Consider the following 20,706-nt stretch of genomic DNA (forward strand, 5'->3'; position numbering starts at 1 on the left):
GCAGTTGATATGTAACGATCACCGCTTGTTTAACATTCACGTTCTGCGCGAACAAAACACGCATGATTGATGAGCTTGCGTGATACAGCGTCGCGAGTGCGCCCCGCCTGCTATAGAATTACAAGCATGATGGTTGGGCCATCGAAACATGGTAACCTCGGTGAAGGCTCAACATTAGCTGTAGCAAGTACAGCTGTTCAAAAATAGCTTTGTTTTCAGTGCTGCCCAAATAAGCGTTGTTTATCAGAAATATTCGCGACTTTTTAAAAGAAAATTCACGTAAACTCCGCACAATATCTTCTATAGCAATGTAAACAAGTCATTTGGGAAGATTGGCTGTTAAAATAGTATGTCTAGCTAAAGGCTTAGCACCGCTAACACGGGCAGTCGGCGACGACATCGGCGATTTCGCTCGTTTGTAGCGATGCTAGGAATCATTTATTTTTATATCTCTCAAATGAAGAGCAAGCTTCATTGATAAATAAGTGGGCCCACTAGCGTGTCGCTGTGAAAGCGTGAAACGTTAAACTCCGAGGACGGGTTTTTCGAACTTCATAACACATTCTGAACTGTTCCATTGCACTATATGACAGGTTTTGTGAAAGAGCAGTTTTCGTCTAATTTTTACGCATGCAGCATTTCTAACAGACGCCTTGTGACGTAACTGCAAGTGCACGAACAGTTCTGCCGGAAATATTAATGCTTCTGCAATTACTTTTTCAGGAAATCGATGAATGAGAGCGTTGCGCCTCCTGAGAAACGTCTTCAACATCTTGCAGCTATGAACACGCTCTCAGCAGCTGTCGATGGTGCTGTTGCACTTCCTGACGTCGGCTCGACAGCATCCATTCGGATAAAACATTGCACTTTTCATTGTCGCTTCTATAATGCAGAGAAGCCATCCTATCTTCTGCATTCAACAAAGTTGTTCAATGTATGTGTACACACGATGCTGCAGAATTGACACGAGTCGTTGAATAAACTTGGTTGTATCTTTAGACGTTTTCGTTTTTTTTTGTCATTAAACAGACATTTTCACTGAACGATATAACCAACCGCGTTCTGTACAGTGAGAAGCGAGCAAACTTGGCACGTCGACGGGAGCATACATGAGACCGTTTATATATACATACATTCATCAAGCGCCCAAATTCGCTCGAAACACGCGCGCAGAAAAACCAATGACCGAAGAGATCTTACGAACGCATTTTACAATTTCATGAACGTGATCACCGAATGGTTGCTTGCGAAACACTGAAGGCTGAAGTCTAATATAAGGAATCTTGCTACTTTGACTAACATGGCAGAACGCGCAGCTTCCAGACGGTGCCTGTACATATATAGCCCCGGTAATATTCACTCTGCTGCGTACTGGCATGTGGTGTAGTGGTTAGCGTACGCGACTGCTGATTCAATGGTCACGAGTTCGAATCCTGTGTGTTTGTTGTGAATTTTCTGTAGTTTACTTCTGAATTTATTTCTGTATATTAATTGTGTATGTCGTCAAATGCGTGTATCAACCTCCAGATTCTCGGTAATTCAACCAGAAACTGTAATAAATTGATTTTTTTTATCCAGAAGGAGCAACTGTTAGTCCCATCAGGGGTAACAGTTCGTCCCTACGCAGCTACCATGCAATAAATCAGTTACTCCCTAAAGGGGTAACTTTTACACCCCGACATTTCGTCCCTCAAAACAACAGAGGACTAACAGTTCGTCCCCTGGCAGTTACTCCCTAAAGGACGAATCGTTCATCCTTAAGGGAGTAATGGTTGTGGCAGTGCAGTTACCCCCCCCCCCCCCCCCAAAAGGACGAACCACAGACCCTTTTTCGTCCTTTGCGGCATATATATATATATATATATATATATATATATATATATATATATATATATATATATATATATATATATATATATATATATATATATATATATGATAGCACCGGGTACCCAAAAGCACAATGCACGAGCTTTCTTTTTTTCTTGCACTCCGCACCTATCGGTATGCGGCTGCTGCAGCACAAGATCGAACGCACTACACGGTGTTCATTACCAAACGTTTGCCGTAACCACTGCGCAACACCAGCGGGTGCGGTCAATAGCTCCTTGTGTTGAGTGTCAGTGTCTCAATTCAACCAGTTTATCACGCATCTTGCCACCCACGGTAGCTACGTTGCTTCGCTGCTTCAAATATACTGGGCTCGTGTCCACGCGCACGTCCTTACGCTAAAGCTTCTCGTGAAAGGCGACGGTAGCCAATCGGAATGCTAGACGTACTTGCAAAGGCAGCCGGCCAATGGCGAAGAGATCTTACAAACTATAAATAAAGACCTCGTAAGTTCAGCTTCTGGTTTTCGTGATAAGACTTTTCGAGTGCCCATTGGCGTAGTCAGTATCTGCTAATTAAAACATTCACAGTCTTTTTTTTTTCTTAGAAACATTAGTAAACTTCATTTCCGAGGATAAACCTACGAAGATAAGTTTGCAAGCTTTACTGTGACGATGTGCATTTCATAAACGGTGCGTTGCGCGAGAGACGGTATGACGCGCTTATAATATATATACCGTGAAATATATCTGCGTTGTGTCGTGGACACTATATGAACAACTTGTTGCGGACACTATAGATGTTTATCATATAGTGGTTGCGAAGGGATGTAGCGTCGTCTTTCAAGAACAGCAAAGACATTCCGGTATCGTTGAAAATGACCAAGTAGATGCAGCCGCACGAAGTACGCATGACAGTGTCGATTGCGTTGTTATCCCGATGGGTCAAGGACAAACGCAGCACGAAAATCCACGCGCTTGCACGGGAACTTACATCGGTCAAATCCCGATGGAATAAGGCGAACTTTACAAGCCAGTCCAGTATTCCCCTGGACACATGGAGAAAAGTGGACTACCTTCCACACGGCTTATTTCAATGGGAGGTAACTATCATTTGTCATGTATGGTTTGGGGTAGAATTTACTAATGCCTGCACCTACCTCAACCCGTTGGAATGAGTAGGCAGGCCCGTGTACTTAGATTTAGGCGCACGCAAGAGAACCCCAGGTGGTCGAAATTTCCGCAGCCGTCCACTACGGCGTATCATATCGTGGTTTTGGGGGCGTTAAACCCCAACAATTATTATTATTATTATTATTATTATTATTATTATTATTATTATTATTATTATTATTATTATTATTATTATTATTATTGTTGTTGTTGTTGTTGTTGTTGTTGTTGTTGTTGGAATGAGCAGGAGTCTGGAATGTGATATTAGGGTGCAAAGAGACGACTGCACACCTTTTGTCGTCGTCTCAGGGCGCAAAAAAATGTCTTTAGCACTACGGTGGATAAAATTGTGAAACTGGTAAACGCCACCTTAAGGAACGGCTGATTGCGCGAGTTGGCGACACATATTATTTAAACATTCGAGCGCATAACCGAATAAGGACTACGAGAAGATATGGACAGGCGCATACCGTATTTACTCGAATCTAAGCCGATGTTTTTTTCGAAAAAACGATGTGCGAAAGTGGGGGGGTCGGCTTAGATTCGAGTACAATGAATAGGTTTTTTTTACTTTTCTGGTCTTGCGAATTTCGGGGGTCGGCTTAGAATCGGGGCCGGCCTAGATTCGAGTAAATACGGTAGGTGGCTCTGTCTCCTCTTGTTCAGTTACGGGCTCGAATTTCTAAGTAACTCCTTACGGAAACCACGCTTCCTGAACCCTGGTCCCAGCCGTCGTCAGCCCGAGCTACACTAAAAGCACCAGTTTGTTCTCTTCAGAGGCACCGCAGCTGAATGAAAAAAGTATACATTGTGCGGACAAATTTCATTTTCTGTTGCTTTCAATGAATCTTTCCTGCCCTTGACCCATACCCCTCAGTGCAGAGTAGGCAACCGGACAATTAACCCAGCTAATCTCTCTGCCGTTCATATCTTTCTCTCCCTCTACCGTAAAATCCCTTTATCTTTTTTTTCATCCTACAGTATTTGCATGATATCAACGGAAATTTATCGTGCAGTGGCATTAAAGTTGTCCGCCTGGCAAAAAGGCAAATCTCGGATGCGTACGGTTGCAGCTCATGTGCGTGTCTCACAGCTTCCGTATCACCTCCAGCGTTATCATCCAGCCCGCAGAGAAGAGAAGCGCCAGTAGCGCGCCTGCCCGAAACGTCGTGCTCAAAGGCTCGACGCCCTGGTTGGCTGAGGCGGATGAGGAAGACGCGAGTGGCGCGCGCCTGCTGAGCAGCGGTACGCGAACGAGTTCAAGGCTACGCCATGTCGGGCAGAGGAGATACGTGGCTCTGGCCGTTAAACGCGTCTCCAAATGTCATCAATCATTGCGCGGAGCAACCGTGGGGAGACGGCATTGCTTTCGGGCGCGGCAATTAGGTGCATCGCTTGGCCGTGCACTGGATTTTCGGCCGCAGGCACCACCGCAGGCCCTTGCTGCGCGTCCATTGTTGCTCGGCGGAGAGCGTACGGCGACGACGCCTGATGACCTCTCGCCAAGCGCGGAGTTCACGGACCAAGCAGCTCGTCGGTGCCGTGTGGGAAAGCTGCCGAGATGGTGACGACGCTAGAGCTGCGCTGGTCGGCAGTGCTGGTATTTTCATGGCCCCTGTTTTAGCGCCGGCCGCATCCGGTCGAGCAACAATGGGCCTCAGCGTCGGCGAAGAAGGCACCGCCGCGCAGCGCGCGCCCATTACGTCGGGGGCCCCTCGGAGATGGCCGCGCGGCTGGAAGGGGGGGAGGTGCCTCCTCCGGTTGCGCATCCCCGGAGGAGAGGACGGCGCTGAAAAGCGGCCGAAAACGAAAGTGGCCGGAAGGCGGCATTCCGCGGCGGCCACGCTAAGCGGCCTCTGCGAGGAGGGGGACCGGACAGTGCAACCGGTTGAGCGGGCGAGTTGAAGGGCCGCGCCGGACGTCGACCCTGATCAATGAGGGGGTCCTCTCGCGCTGCCCCCGGTTGTGCAAGGAACGCACGCTCGGCCGCCGTCAGCTTCGACACAAGAGCTGACGGTGGCGGCAGCGAACGCACCGATGCACTCGGACCAACTTTTATAGGGGCTCGGACTGCAGTTCACCAGTCGGCCTAACCACAGTGTCGGTACAGACACAATGCGAACATGGCTACTAGGATAAGCGACAGACATCTCTGCCTTGAGTGTCATATCTTATGGTAGTGTCATTGAATTAAGAAATTAAGTAACAGTGAATGAGGGGAGTGACCAGACGCGTGCAAGATATATATATATATATATATATATATATATATATATATATATATATATATATATATATATATATATATATATATATATATATATATATATATATATATATATATACACTTCTAATGAACAGTCATAAACAAAAGTTTGTTCCAGTAATTAAGAAAGGCGTCCGAGGAAGTGGTGGACAGACAATATCAAGGAACGTGTCACCGCCTACGAGCTGGAGGAGGAGTTATTAAGGATCGATACGGCATAGATGGAATTCTTGAGAAACAACAGCCTTCTACAGAAAGAGGCCATAGCTGGCGGAAGACTACTTCCGCCAGCTATGGAACGGAAGTAGTCTTCCGCGACATCAAAGTTTTAAGGGAAATTTTTGTACCTGCTTGTCGAGAGCGGCGATTTCGGCTTGTTGGAACAATTCAGTGATACGTGCTCGTATTCTCCTGTCCCATTGTCTCCCGAGTGCACTTTGCACCAGTATCTCTGGTTGTCGCGTTGTGCCCCAACTGCACGCTTACTGCAGAGGTTACGTTACGCGGTTACACGGTTTCTCTGAGCGCGAGTGACAGCTGCGAAAAAGTCGTACTTCAGTGTAACAGCGCACAACAAAACAACCAGACTGATGGGAGAAGAAACGACGCACACAACGAGCGCTGACTCGAAATTGAACGGTTTATTGCATGTTACACATGCATATAAGCAACATGGATTGCCGCCGCTGTCTTGTCTACGTAAGATGAAATCATGAAAACACCTGCCGCAGAAATTCAAGTTCTTTGTCAAACAGCTTTGTCAAACAGATCAACTGAAGCTTTGCTTACAGTTTTTCTTTTTCTTTAACGATATGACACTCTTCTGCCCCCTCTCTGTTAATCCGACGACAATGCTTATAAATCATCTTAGTGCTTATGAACAGTGGGGAGCACTCACATCGTCGACAGTGCATAGCTAGATTAGAATTAACCTCCCTGCCTCTTCCTTTTCATCTACTTCTCTTTTTCTCTCTCAGCCGCATTCTTCAATCAGTCTGGTTGTTTTGTTGTGCGCTGCTACACTGATGTACGAACCGATAACGACTCGCCCAAGTTGCCGTCTTACTGTCAAAAAGTAATGGAGTATGTTGATGAGGATAATGAAGACGATGATGATCCTTTTTTTATTTCTCATGGCGCGTACACAGTAAGGTTGATGGGCCAAGCATCGGGTGGCAGGAGGGATATGACAGGGACGTATCAGGCTGTGGTTTTATCGAGTTGTGCCGCTACGCCCGACTACTTTCTTTGTTTCCTCCATCTTTTTTTTTCTTTCATTGGAGTGTGGTCACCTGTCTATGTGTTCTACCAAATTTCTGTCATAATGCTTGCAATCAGAGCCAAATTCGCTTATTGCTGAGCATACGGTTCCCGGAAATACGCAATATTCCAGATGCTTGCCTCCTGGACCGGTTGCTGGCATAGCGGACGAACGTGGGCGGAGTGCACCGTCGTTTGCATGATCCATTCAAGTCACTCGTATTTATTTATTTATTTATTTATTTATTTATTTATTTATTTATTTATTTATTTATTTATTTATTTATTTATTATAAATATCAACGTGATACACGCGATCTGGTGCTCCGAACTTGCTCCTCACTGGCAGATATTCTGAGCGAAAATTTCACAATACATTCACATTTTGTTCATTTGTCTTTTTACACTCAGCATACAACGATAATTTTGTTTTCTCTCTCGCCACCTTTTTTATGCTCGCGTTATTTAATAAACTCATTGGTTTCAACTTCGAAGGTGCTTTAGAAAAAGACAAGATTTAAAAAAAAGCTAATTTATCTTCCCCGATGCGTTGCTTTAAACGCTTATAAAGGCGCTTGTAAGACAAGCAATGCACTCTGTGCTGAGGGCAGGCCTCGCGCGGGACACCATGGCACACTAAGGACGCGAAAAGGGCCCGGAACACCTCGCGGCTGGCTTTGCCCCATTGCACTTGAGTCGCGTGGCTTGGTTGCATTGCGGCGACGCCAGAATCGGAAACCAGTTGGACGGGTCGTGGTGGGCCGCTGCGAGATGTTGCTATTGAAATATCTTACGCACGTCGGCATCAGCGGCGGTGCGCGCAAGTGGCACGACGTGGCGCGACCTATCTGGGGCCGCTGGGGGCACGCCCACACTGAGTCTCGGAGAACACGCTCGTAGTGCGCGTCCTATGGCAACGGCACCGCTGCCTGCTTCGAAAGAATGCCGCTCATTCCTGTGCCTCTGTATATCGAGCTGTACGTCTCACTGATCCCGACCAAGCATACCGAATCACCACTTTGTCGAAATCCAAACTTACGAAACTGTTGACGCCTGGGATGGTTCCTTGTTGTGCGTCTCTTATTTCATGTCCGTGTTCCCCTGCGCGCCTTCCTATAGGATAGCATTGTACCAAACAACGCCGTCCTATATTGGTTGACGGACAATCCTGCGGATGAATGCATGCACTGCCCGTTCATCTCTGCTCGTTTCCGTGGCGTAGTTATCAACCCTCAGCAAATTATCGTTTTCTTTATATTAGTTTTAAGAATGTGTAAATAACATAATAACATTCAAAAGGAAATGAGGCCAGATATATGGTTCTTCACAGGAGCGTATCGAAGCAAGGGGGGACTACACACACGTGATCTACCCCCCCCCCCCCACCTCCCTGCCCTTTCGCGTAATGTGGTTGACCGGACGTAATGCGCCCTGTTCTGTGCTTTCTTCAGCCTGTTGCCCATGTTTTCAGCTGGGCCCACCATATTCTCATAAAGCCCTTACGAATTGTTCGTACGGGCAAATTCCAGCCAGTCGTGAAGCTGTGTACATACCATGAGTGAAGGCGACTGGCAAATTACAAAAAGCACTTACAAATGAAAATATTGTTACGTGAAGGCAATATTTCAGAATTTGAAAAAGAATAAAACAGTGCGACGATGTAGACGAAGTCTTCACTTTGTCCTGTCCAAAACGCTGTTTTGTTCCGTTTCATAGTGCGCGAACCAGCCGAGTGAAGGACACTGCTGCATTTCGGAATCTGTACGCTGTTAAGAGAAGAAAAAAAAAAAGGGGGGGGGGGGGTATGCACACGCAAAGCTATGCACGTTTGCAATCGAACAATGTGAACGCCAAACGGTTGCCGCGCTGGACAAATTGGCGAATGATTGCGATTGATAGCGCTGTTGAAAAACAGGCATCAAGCATACGAGAGACGGATACGAGAGGGGTGCTGGCAACAGCTTGCTGCAGACTTACAATTTCCTCGCTGCTTAATTTTAAGAAAACCGGGCAGCAAGGAAGCCAACAAACAGTATAAATGACTTTTGTACATATTGAAAGATTCGAAGCCGTATTTTGAGACAATATCTATACGGGCAAGGAATGGTTGTGGTCGTTTCAATCACTAAGCGAAATCATGGTCGTACTAAGCTCATAGGCGATTATTTGGGGTCTCCTGTATTTAATGTTGTGTGCGCCTTGAAGAATCCCAGGTTAATTGAATTAAAAACAACTTCATTAGGTCCTGCGAAACGCGGCTGGGTCGCGCACTCGGCTCAGTCTCACGTAGGAACCGGGTGGTCAAAATTATTTCGGAGTCAGTCAATCGCTACGGCGTGGTTCATAACCATATATTCTTGTTTCGGCACGAAAAACCCCATAATTAAATTTAATTAAAACAAACGCGCACCTTTAGTGAAGAGTATGCGGTTCTAAGCGAAAAGGGTACAATATAGAATAATGAATCAAGATAAGTGTAACCTATCACATGCTTAACTTCGCATGACACGAGAATAATTTTCGGGGCCTCTATACTTCGTTTCCGATAACACCAGCTGAGTGACTTGATGGCGTATAACAAGTAAGGTCGAGTGAAACTGTATCATCGCAGCATCCTATGCACAGACTCCCTGGCTAGTGCAGTGTTATGCTTTTTTTTTTTCTTTCTCCTACACTTTAGAGTATATTCCTCCTCGAAGTTGGCGGGGATGTAGCGGTGAGTATCCAGATGAAATATCTTGTTGATCTTGCAGTGATATGCAAAATTTGGGGACCACTGTACCTGTATGCTTATTGCTAAAAGGAAATGCTTGTTTCACGGCGCGTCGCAGAGCGAGCGCCATGAATGCTGAAGCACGTCCACTGTAAATTCTGTACTTGATCAACTGATGCTTACCGTGACTACATTCAGAGTCATTTCCCATGGAATTTTGTGCTGAAGTTGACGTGAATACACAAGACCGGCGGAACCACTCTTGAACCTCTCGTTACAATCTGAAGCAGAGAGAGATCACACTTTCGTTGATTTTCTTGTGAAAGCTTCCGAGTTTCGGCAGTTCTTCCCAGGGACTGAAGCTTTGTTTGCAGCGGAATGTGACTTAATTGTCGTTAGTTGCTATACGCACATACGTGCGCTCACAGGTAAATCATGTCATTATCACGTGTGCTTATCCTTCTGACAAGAGAAGTAGTGATATGTAATTCACGCTGTGTTGCAATGACCTTTCTTGCAGGGAACATACTTCACTCTTCATATCAGCAGTTTCTTTCGTATACAGTGTGTGTGTGTGTGTGTGTGTGTGTGTGTGTGTGTGTGTGTGTGTGTGTGTGTGTGTGTGTGTGTGTGTGTGTGTGTGTGTGTGTGTGTGTGTGTGTGTGTGTGTGTGTGTGCGTGCGCGCGCGCGTGTGTGTGTGTGTGTGTGTGTGTGTGTGTGTGTGTGTGTGTGTGTGTGTGTGGAGAGAGAGAGAGAGAGAGAGAATGAAGCACTGAGAGCCAAACAACGCGCATGTTTTATATGAAGTCACTGTGGAGAAGAGTGGGGCAGAGTACCAATAAATATAAAGACATCCGGCGTTTGTGTTGTTTGTGTCGGCGCTTCCTTGTTCTTGTGTCCGTGGCTGCACGCATCAGTTTTTCTTTTCTAACGTAAATCCCTCCTAGTGCTTCCTCAACTTTCTGTTTGGAAGCTTTCATCTGGAGAGCTCGATAAGGGAGCCAGGAAGATGAGCAACACTTCCCAGTTATGACCAGGAGGGTCCTGACGCGGGGTTCCTTAAAAGTCTCGACCGCGTTCGCCAGCTATCAGGGGCACGGTTCTTGCACGGCGCGGCGTCACTTTTGCGGAGCCTCGTGGTTCGATGAAGGCGTGGCCTCTGCTGGGGCTGGCGTAGTTTCGGCGGCCGGCGCGCACCCGTAAACTTCCGCGCGCGAGGGGATCCTTTGTCTTAACGGAGCGAGCCCGGGAGAGAGAACGGCCCCGGGAGGCGCATCTCCGCAAGACATCGCGAGGCCGGACTTGTTCTTATTAACGGCAGCGCATCAGGATGCGCGGCCCTCGGCGGGGAGAGAGGCGAGGCCTCCTCGGGAGAGGAGAGCGCGGGAACCTGTTTCTTCTCCCTCGGTGGCTTTTTTGCTCTTTTCATTTCCCACAGACAGCGCCGTTTAGGCGACTTCTTTTTGGTCCCGAATCTCGTCCGCTCGCTGACCAGTCCCGTCGAGTGAGTTTTTTTTTTTTTTCTCCTCTCCTACGGGAACAGCGAGGAGCGCTTCTCCTTTGTTTTTTCCTACTTGTTGGCCGTCGTGCTTATCATTGCTTGTGCCCATTTCGTTGACGTTGCAGGGACGGTATCTGCGCGGACGTATTTATGTTGGGACGTGATTTCGCGTATTACGCGGCGAAGAGGAAAGATGCGGAATAAAAGAACATACTGGACACAACCGGACGAGGTTACTTACCCCGTCGCCGCAGCGCCCGGTGCCGCCACGCGATCACGCTTCCTGTGGGACGAGCAGCGCGAGGCGGAAAACTTTTGCATGTGTTTCTGCCCCTATTGCAGAAACAGCCCGACACTCATGTGCGAGTGAATCGAGACGTCCGACATGGAGGCTGCAGAATAAAGTTTCAATTCGCAGTGCGCGAGTTACTAATTCGTTTCTCACCGATCGCGAACGATGGGAAACAGTAATTTCCCGCGCTACCGCGCAGTGTTCGAACGGCGAGAAGCGCGGTGAGATAAGGGCCAGTCTGCGGGGCGCAAATGTTGCCCCGAGAATACAAGCAGGAAAGGTCGCGGCGCTTCTGGGTTTGACTCGGAAGGAAACTTGGGGCCTCCTCTCGGGACAAGGCAAACGACAGCGCGAGAAGTTAGCCGACTGGCGGCCCAAGTTGCGCTGGTCGCCGCGAGCAAGAAAAGGCGCAGGTCGCGGGACAAAGCGAGCGCCAGCAGAGGCCACGTCGTCTGCTCGTATTCTTTTTCGACCAGAGTTCTTTGTTTTTTGCTTCGAGCTCGCGCGCGCGCGCGTGTCCCTCTCCTTCGGGCGGCGCAGCCCGTTCCACCTGTTGCAGCCGGCGCGTCGACGTCACGATCGGGGGGAGAGGCACCTGTAGGCGGCCCTCCAATAGCGCGTCCCTCCTCGCTCCCCCCGTGTTGTTCACCTGTGGCGAGGGGGCCGCGACTGCAGCGCCCGCGCAGCCCCCCGCGGCGAGGAGCCGGCACAGTCCTTCTAGCGGGGCTGGTGTTGTCTCCTTGGTGGTGGTGGCGGTTATTGGACTTTTTGCCGGGTGTTTTGCTTTGGGGCTTGGTCTTTCCTCGGGGGGCTAACTTTCTTCCTGCGTCGCCGCAACTCTGCACAACTGCACCGGGCCAACACGCACTCGAGGGCCGACGACGGCCGACTTCCTTCCTGAACGCGCACACCCCCGCCGGCAGCTGCTGCACAGTCGGACCATGCCGGCCAGCGCGTGGCCCCGCAACCCGGGCGGCCGCTGCTGAGCCGGGCCACCGATTCCTCCGATCAACGGGGACCCCGAACACAACATGGCCGCCACGAGGTTCGCCGTGGTCGTGCATCTGGTCACGGCTGGCCAACAGGGAGACGCGCTCGGCAGCGACGAGCAAGACACGGTGGTCTTCTCCTGGCTGGTCGTCGACCTGGCCAACAACAAGGTAGGCGGACCCCTCGCGGCCACGTGCACCCCGAAACCTCGCGGGCGGACCGCTTTCCTCGACCACGACGCGGTGTGTACGTGGCACCAGGGCTTTCGTACGAGAGATCCTCGGTCGTCGCTTTCGCAACGCGCCCAGAGCAAGACGTCGCCGCGACCCTGCCTTCGGATGAGGACCTGGAGAACCTCACCGGTCGCAGCGAAAAACGTTCCACAGCCTGAGCTCAGGAACGTTGTTCGTTGCAGCGTGTCTCGCGCAATTCCTACGTTTGGCGGCCGCATCTCTTTCTACGCGTTTCGTCCATTGAACGTGGCACGGATGTTGCACATTCTCCGCCCTCATTATTTACGGCGACACGACTCATGCACCGCAGGTGGCTCCAACATGTGCGTCGCGCCACGTCGATCTCACAGAGGGCCACTGCCCGCCTCACTTCAGCCCGCGTTTTTTTTTTTCCTCGTTTCATCTTTTCTCTCTCCATACCACAGCTCCCTAGCTGTGCTTACGCAGATACATGTGCGCCCTTTAGCGAACAACCGCTCAAATGTCACGGGTATGATTTTTTTTTCTCGCTCTTGTTATTGTGCAAAACGCATTCTTCCCGGCGGAGATGAGGGATGACCTTTCGATGCAGCATTCGTGGCGTCTGCCCTTCGCATCTCCCACTTGCGAAGCACTGTTAAGGACAGACCACGTTGACTATACCTCAGCGATCGCGCTGCCAGATTTGTCGAAGAGAGGGCCCTCCGCGTGTTACCCGCAGCGAAAGCCGGGCGGCGGGTGCAGCCACGCACGCCGGCGCTCGAAACTTGGACGCGAAGCTCACGGGGGCGACCTACCTCGTATCGCGACCCTGATAAGCGGCCTCTCCGATAAGTCCAATAATAGGGGAACGTGGAAAGGTCTGCCCCCCTCTCTAAAGCTTCTTATCTCCCGTTTCTCTCTTTAATTGTTCTTTGGCACTTTCGTTTGTGTTCGAGCGGGAGCTCGTTCAGGTAGAGCACACGTCGTTGGTGCGCTGAACGACAGAGCGAGCGTGAGCAGATCTCGAGGCACAGTACACTGCTGAACCCAGTGGACAGGAACTTCACGCAAGGTTCGTGCTGCACTCTCACGTAACGACGAAGCAGGCGTTTGGATCGAACGAGAGATCGGTTGATCAGCAACAATAGCCATGGTTATTTACTGTTATGCTGCGTGCTCTTATCAAGATGTATTTACGTCCATCGATGGATGCATGTAGATCGGCGATCGTTTCGATCCGTTCACTTGGAAAGCGCCCACGTGCCGCCGGTTGCGGTTGCGTGCTTCTTCTGAAGGCTAACAAAGTTCCGTGACTCTGCCATGGCATATGCTAGTCTTACACTTACAGCTGAAAACTAAATAATAATACGATGACTTGTAAGGCATCCTTAAATATTAGTTGTTACTGCCCATTACTAAAATGTCTGACGGCGATATGTAGTTTTTATGTAGCGCTGTGAGCATTAATATATTTTGGGGCAGGAATTACACTGATATAATACATGGCTGAACGGTACGTCATAAACACCTCTGTGTGTGAAGGAAGAAAGAAAGAACTACGCGATAAATCATGCAAAGCTCCTCTGATTTGAGCTGTATAGCTCTTGATGGGAGAAAGGTACGGACTTCATCGCTTCCTATATGTTGCATAACGAACCTGGGCCCGCATCTTCAAAAGCTACTTACCCTAGAGTTGTTCGTAAGAGAAGTTTCCAGCCAATCGTAATGCTGGGCATACCATTAGCAAAGCCTGCTAGCCAATGACAGTGAGCACTTACAAACCAAGAGCTTTGTGAATTCGACCTCTGAGCCAGTATTTACGAAAACGTCTTGCGCTGGAATTTTCCTTAAGATAAAATTTCAGCCAATCCTGATGCTGGAAATATCATTAGCGAAGCCGTCCGGCCAATGGCAAGCAACCCTTATACGAAAGTAAGCTTTGTGAATTCGGCGCCTGATCCAGTGTAGTGGACGGACGTACGGACAACTGTTACAAAATTGTACCCAAAGAGCATTTTGAAGGCCACTCGGGAAGCTAGCAAGTGGATGTAAGATTGGAGAGCGTAAAAAGACATGTAGCCCCGCGACGCATTTCAGTGCGCGAAAACTTGAATGAACGTTCTCCTCGAAGCAAGAAGGTAGGGATGGCAGCAATACACGCTTTCAAAGTTTCTTTTTCGCACAACAACGTCGAACGTCCCTACGTGATAAACGCTTTCGTGATTTAGCTTAATGCGAACTCTACACGTGTTAATGCGAACTCTACACAGTTTAAAAATAGCAATATCCGAGAGCGCGGTTTTACGCCTTAAAAACATCTGCAAGCTTAAGAATTGTGTCTCATATACGAATTGTCGCGCGCAGTCATGTCCTTGTGATGGTATCTTCAATTATCTCTAAACAGTCATCCTTCGGTCAGCGGTGTTACCAATGGCATATGCCTTAGCAAATGTACAACACATTTAAAATTTTTGTTTTTAAAATATGGACTGTATAATTTGCTACATGTCGTGCGCCTATAACCATCGATCGACAGATAGTCGAGAAGTAGAAAATGATGTTTCCTTGCATTGGTGTGGGCAACAGTTATTATATGTCCAGTAACAGAAGCACGCTATGCACTCAAGCTTGCGATATAACACGGAGGGTGTACCGTCGAACTTGATTCTGTTCATGGTTGTTGGCGTGGAAGTTCCAGACCTCTCTTGTTGTTGTTTTTTTTTTTGTTTTTTTTTCTGGCGATAAAAATAATAATAATAATAATAAACGTTAGATGCAATGTCGCCTTGCAGAAAACGCAACTTCGTCCTTATAACCTGGGCACGGATGCGCTTATGTGTATATAGACTATCCGAGAGACCGCAGGACGCCGCTGAACAAAGGACACTTCGGTTTCCTCAGCGATGTAACAGGTGTTCGAAACGGAGATCTGTGGCGGTGTCACGAAACAGTTGCGAGGATTACATTGCTCGTCTGTAGTATATGTGGCAAAGAGAAACACAGTTTGTGACTAGAAGTGTGTAAAGCGGAGTGTACAGTGCCGTTCGAGGGTTAAAACGAAATCATGAAGCAAAACAATGGCATAGCCTCCCGCTCCAGCAGCCTGCAGCTGTAAGCTCCTTTTGTGTGTCAAGCTTTCTTTGTTCCGCGCGCGAGAAGTGTACTTTGTGCGCAGATAACAAAGACCACGTGGCGGTAGTCAGCCTTATATAGGAAGAAGCACGCTCTCTCTGCGCAGCAGAGCTACCGGCGTTACTAGAACTGCTTTTAAAGGCTCTGTATTGGACTAAATGCGTTAAACGTTCATTACGACGGCTATTTTCCCGGCATTTCGTTGGTTATTATTTAGGTCTGCTGAAATAAAAACAGGTGTTCTGACGATACACCGGAGTAACACGTGTGCCTTCGAGCTAAGCCTACTGCCCCCATGCACTGGTGGGAGTGAACTGCACGTGGTTCGAGCGCGCGCCCACGTGTAAAAGCTGTGTGCGGATAATGTATTTCGATCAATTTTATCCAAATTTGATTTTGGTCTAAAACGGAGGAGGATCACCAGCGCGTTCCCATGTGCTGTGCTTTCCCTTTCCTTCCTTTCTTTCTTGCTCTATAGGCGGTTGAACGGAGTTTTCATTACAGAAGACAAAGGGCGGTCTGCTTCCTGTTTGGCGTGGTTTTTATTTTAAATAGAGGTAGCCATAGTGATGAGATTGTAATGATAACGGATTGATGCAGCGTTAAGGCAGTTTGCTCTCAACGCGTTGGTATATACGATTTGGACCCTGTGTCCGATAAGCTAAACGGGCTACCTATTATTCTAGCTTCGATTTCAAATATGAAAATCATGCAACTTTTTTGTTAGGGTTTCATTGGCTTGGGCGTTGTTGCAAGAGGGGTAAGCCTGGTAGTCAATGCCGGCAAAAACGTTTGCAGTAGCATTGCTAGACACGTGCAAACAATTACTATATTTTTAAATAATTGCTTTTGGAAATGTTGGTAAAAACTGTTGCGGGCTTTTCTACAGAGCTGAACTGTTGTATATTGCAGTGAACTGACGACGTGTACGGGACGCAAAATCTTCGCAGTTCGCTGCCACACGCGTAACAGTTATTTGAAAATTTAAAAATACAAATAAAAAAGAAGACGGCACGACAAAAATAAGTGCACCACTTTTTGCTACAGTTCCATCGTGGTCAGCGTATCGAGCTCAAACGTTCGCAACTCGTAGCTGTTTGAGGAAGTATCTAAAAAAAAAAAGAAAGTTATTGCGATCCACGACCCAAATTTTCTAAGTGTAGGGTGCCGACCATTAAGACAACTTAATGGAAAAAGTAAGAACTGTAGACAGTAATTGAGGAAAAGTGTGTGCGTTCCATCCTCATAGTTATGTCCCGAGCAGTGGGCGAGGAAAACATTTTTTTTAGAAGATATATAGTAACTATAACACTATACCATACCGTAAATCTACAGTGAAGGGTGAGGGGGGACGCATTGAGGTGTGAACGCTATGTCGCAGGATTGCTTCTAAAATGATCTATTACACCGTGGCTTAAATTCTGCAATTGCAACAAGTACACCCTATAAATTTAAGAATTCCTTTTCTTTCTTTTTTTTGCTGCCGCGCGCAGTTTGCGCCTTCTTCGAATAAACACAGCATAAAAGCAAAACGCACCGTATATAGGATTTCCTAAATGAGAATAAGAGAAAGTGCGACAGCCGTTCTCCCACTCCCCCTTTTCATTTTCCCCTTCCTCATACTGCGACGCCATTTCTTTATTCTACCTACAAGTTTGATCATCCGGTGCGGGCAGTCTACTGACTGTCACGACGCGATTTGATGCGCTCATGCGTACAAAACTGCGGCGTCTATAGCACCTTTGTCAGTCGCGTCCTGTGTGTTTGACGTGCGATACGAAAAAGTTTGAGCTGACAAATCGGCCATTCTTGCTTCCTTGTACATTCTTCATGTCGCTTAGCGCAAATATCTAGCGGTGAAGCCTTGAAACATTTCATTGCTCCTCGCAAAGACTAACAACATCGGACACAAATAAAACGTGTCAAGACGAAGCGCTAATGAGAGATTGCAATAATAGCGAAAGTTGGGCTAGTTGGTGGTTCATGCTTGGGATGTAAAAACAGCGCAAAAAATAGACAAGGACAGAGGAAGAGACGACACCGCGCTGATTTTCCGTTGGTCGTCTTCCTCCATTCATTCAGGCGACGCTGTTGCCTGTATGTTGGCTCAGAGGAGCAGGTCGCCACCAAACAGTCTTGGAAAAAACGAACCTGCCTCCACCACTCGGAGCACAAAATGCGGCACATCCTTCTGGCGTGTCCCACCGAAGGTTTGAGGAACCCGCACATCCCTTGTAGTTCCGGAGGGCACAGGCCCTGTTTGATATACCAAGAGCATACCCTTGCTCTGCACACCGTCTCTTCCTCTGTCCTTGTCTATTAAAGACGATAGTCTTTCTTGGGGAACTTAAACGCAGAAATTTTGGTCTGTCTTTCTGTCTTTCTGTTTGTCGGCACGTCACCCGATTCAACCAACCGGCCAAAGTTGAACCACCCGCTTACCGCCCACCCATCTTGAACTGGTACGGCTATTCATACTTGTGAACGTTGTCGATCAAAAAGTAAATATTACGCATATCTGAGGCGTAACATCATTATAAGTATTAGGTGGTGTGTTCCTTTAATAGAAAATACATAGATACGCAATTTTAAAGACCTTGATGGTATGCGTTTAACGTTGAGACAGTAACGCGTTTATTAAAAGATTGCCACAGCTGAAGCGATCAGCGGTCCAAGCCGAGCAAGCGCGAGCGCCAACAACAACCGTCTTCGTCTTCTTCTTTCGCAGGCGTTCTTGTCTGCGCCCTACCATGTTACAAATCACTCCCCCGCGGAAAAGGAGCCATCCTGGCGACCTAAGGAACAGGTACAACTGGTGGGTCATAATGCGGCTTCAGTCGATCGACGCGAACAGTCTCGCGGCCGCGACGACGGCGGTCCGTAGATGATTGAACAGGCTCAATCATATAGTTAACTGGGGATGCTTGACGTAGGACGCGGTAGGGGCCTTCGTACTTAGGCAGTAGCTTTGTGGAAAGGCCAGGAGCGGAGGAGGGAACGCGAAGCCACACCAACGTTCCAGGCGAATACGACTGAGGAGGCAGGTTTTCGTTGTGACGGTCCTTCTGGCCCTACTCGCCCTACAATGTTACAACCCTAGTTTCTTAAGGCGCGCTGAAAATGCGACTGCGCTGAAACTTGTCTTCCTCCGTGCCCTCTGCACAAGCTCATGTTGTCTTTCGGTTTCGGTTCAGTATTGCATTGTACGAATGACAGGGGGCGCCGCTCTGGCATTCCTGTTTTACCCAGGCGACGGGTAAGTAAGAGAGTTTGTGGAGAGTACTCCTTGAGTGCGGACGTTTCTTCTTCGGCGCATCGCGCCAAACAGCGTGTTCGGGCTGACCGGCGTCCCCACCGGTCGCGTTGGTCACCGCCGGTCTTCGCCTGCCGCTGCGCCGGGACTACCAGCCCGCAACACAGCACTCATGTTTCCCGACGTATTGCCAGATGGCGTCCATATCTCACGCAGCACCTCTTCTATCGTCTTTAGACGACATTTGCAGCGAAGCACGCAGATACGCGGCCAATTTTTTTTGCGCTGTTTTTAGATCCCAAGCTAATGAGAGAGAGAGAAGAAAAAGAATATTTGAAGCCATTATTACGCGCTAATAGTAATTGCTGAAGATTTACGTATCAAAACCACGATATTATTATGAGGCACACCGTATAGTGGAGACTCTGGATAATTTCGACGAGCTGGAGTTCTTTAACACGCACGTAAGTCTAAGCACACGGGTTTGCTTTGCATTTCGCTCCCATGCGGCCGCCGTGGCCGGAAATCGAACCCGCGCCCTCGAGCTTAGAATTAAGCGCGACACCCTACGTGCTAAGCTGGTCTTATTTCGCGCGAAAACACCTGCGATCTCATTCATGCTCACCGAGAAGAATGCCATATTAGGTTGGCCACCTTTGTGAAGTTATTGTAGGCGGGCAGACATAGCAAATACCCTTAGTAAACAATACGTACAGTTACCACGAGTGTTTTGTCTCTTCTGGCTCACTGTGCCTCGGCTAACGTGACTAATGTAGGTTATTAACCCGTGGACAGATCCAGAAAACGTTTTGTTCGTAAGTACTGTCTTTCTATTGGTTGGCTGCCTTCACTAACGATACGTCCAGCATCACGATTGGCTGTTATATATTCTTACGAACCGTTCTCTATAGCGTAAGATCTTTATTTGTGAATACGGGGACACGGACCCTGGCCTTGGCTTCGCCCCTACGCATAGAGCTGTAAGTCGCAGATGGGCCGCAACCAACCCGTTCGTCAGCTTGTCAAAAAAAAAAAAAAAAAACACTGCACGGTTGCGCAGTTGCGTCCCGTGCGGCTGAAACACAAGAGTCGTTCGATTGGAACGAACGTTTACAACGTGTGTTGACCGTTACGCCAGGGTGGGCACGCAGACAATTACACGATGGTGACCGCGCGCCTTTGAAACGCTCACTTTTGGCCTTGGAACCCATGCTTTGTCGCTACCATTGCTTAGCTGTCAGGTTGAGGCACGTATTGTTAGAAACAGACATCGACGAAGAATGTTTGGTTGATACACCTCAATGAAAAGTAAATTTTGTACTGGTCATACGAAATAACGATAAATAAGTACTTGTAATGCAACAGACGCCCATGAAGTAAGCGTTCAATGCGTTCAAAAAATTAATTAATTACTGCTATAGCGCCGGAAAGGACTGCGATGACATTATAACTCTGCATATTTTTTTACTGCGAATATGTTAGTGATTAGAATTGTTTTATTATTCTTTTTTCTTCTAATTTTTTGCGCTCCATTCCTTTTGCGACGTTGTTGCTGCTCATCATTTCATTAAATGGGCCCGTATTCACAAATGCTCTTTTTACGTTATAATTTTTTATGAGAGCAAATTCTAGCCAATCCAAGATTGTTAGGTTCACGTTGTGTCTCATATGTATAATGTCTTGGTATTGGCGCAGAAAACCACACATTAGACCCCCCCCCCCCCCCAAAAAAAAGAACAAGAAAAAAAACATGCTTTAAGAACAGAGAATAATTGGTCGTGGGAGTGCGCCACAGAACAAGGGTAGTTTATTTTGAGAGGAAATAAGTGTTCGTTGTAGATGACCGTATAGCATGATTAATATTTCGATTTGAGGGGCCACGTGTCAACAACTGTTCAGAATAGGTGGAGAGCCGGCACCTGAATGCACAGCCAAGTGAGGTATTAGCCACCTGAGCAAAAATTAATATGAATAGACGAAACGGTGCGGCATTTTCACGATCTGGTTATGACTCACACCGTAGTGGAGGTTCCCGGTTTAACCTTATGAGCGCCAGGGCTTATATATGTCGTATATCCGCGGCCTCACTTTTACACTCTCAT

General features: G+C 47.9%; 1 protein-coding gene across 3 annotated transcripts in view; it reads left to right on the plus strand.

Moving 5' to 3' along the window:
- Positions 1-11,721: 11,721 nt before the first annotated feature.
- The window catches only part of LOC119377372 (epithelial splicing regulatory protein 1), a 119,115-nt gene continuing 110,130 nt past the window's right edge, over positions 11,722-20,706 (plus strand). The window contains exon 1 of one of the 3 annotated variants that reach the window (XM_037646884.2): positions 11,722-12,195. In XM_037646884.2, the coding sequence (XP_037502812.1) occupies positions 12,067-12,195 (129 nt within the window). In that variant the 5' untranslated portion in view covers positions 11,722-12,066. The remainder of the gene's footprint in view (positions 12,196-20,706) is intronic. The other 2 variants (XM_037646878.2, XM_037646872.2) reach the window with 2 other exon arrangements.

Source organism: Rhipicephalus sanguineus, chromosome 1, assembly GCF_013339695.2.
Source record: "Rhipicephalus sanguineus isolate Rsan-2018 chromosome 1, BIME_Rsan_1.4, whole genome shotgun sequence".
Taxonomy (NCBI): Eukaryota; Metazoa; Arthropoda; class Arachnida; order Ixodida; family Ixodidae; genus Rhipicephalus; species Rhipicephalus sanguineus.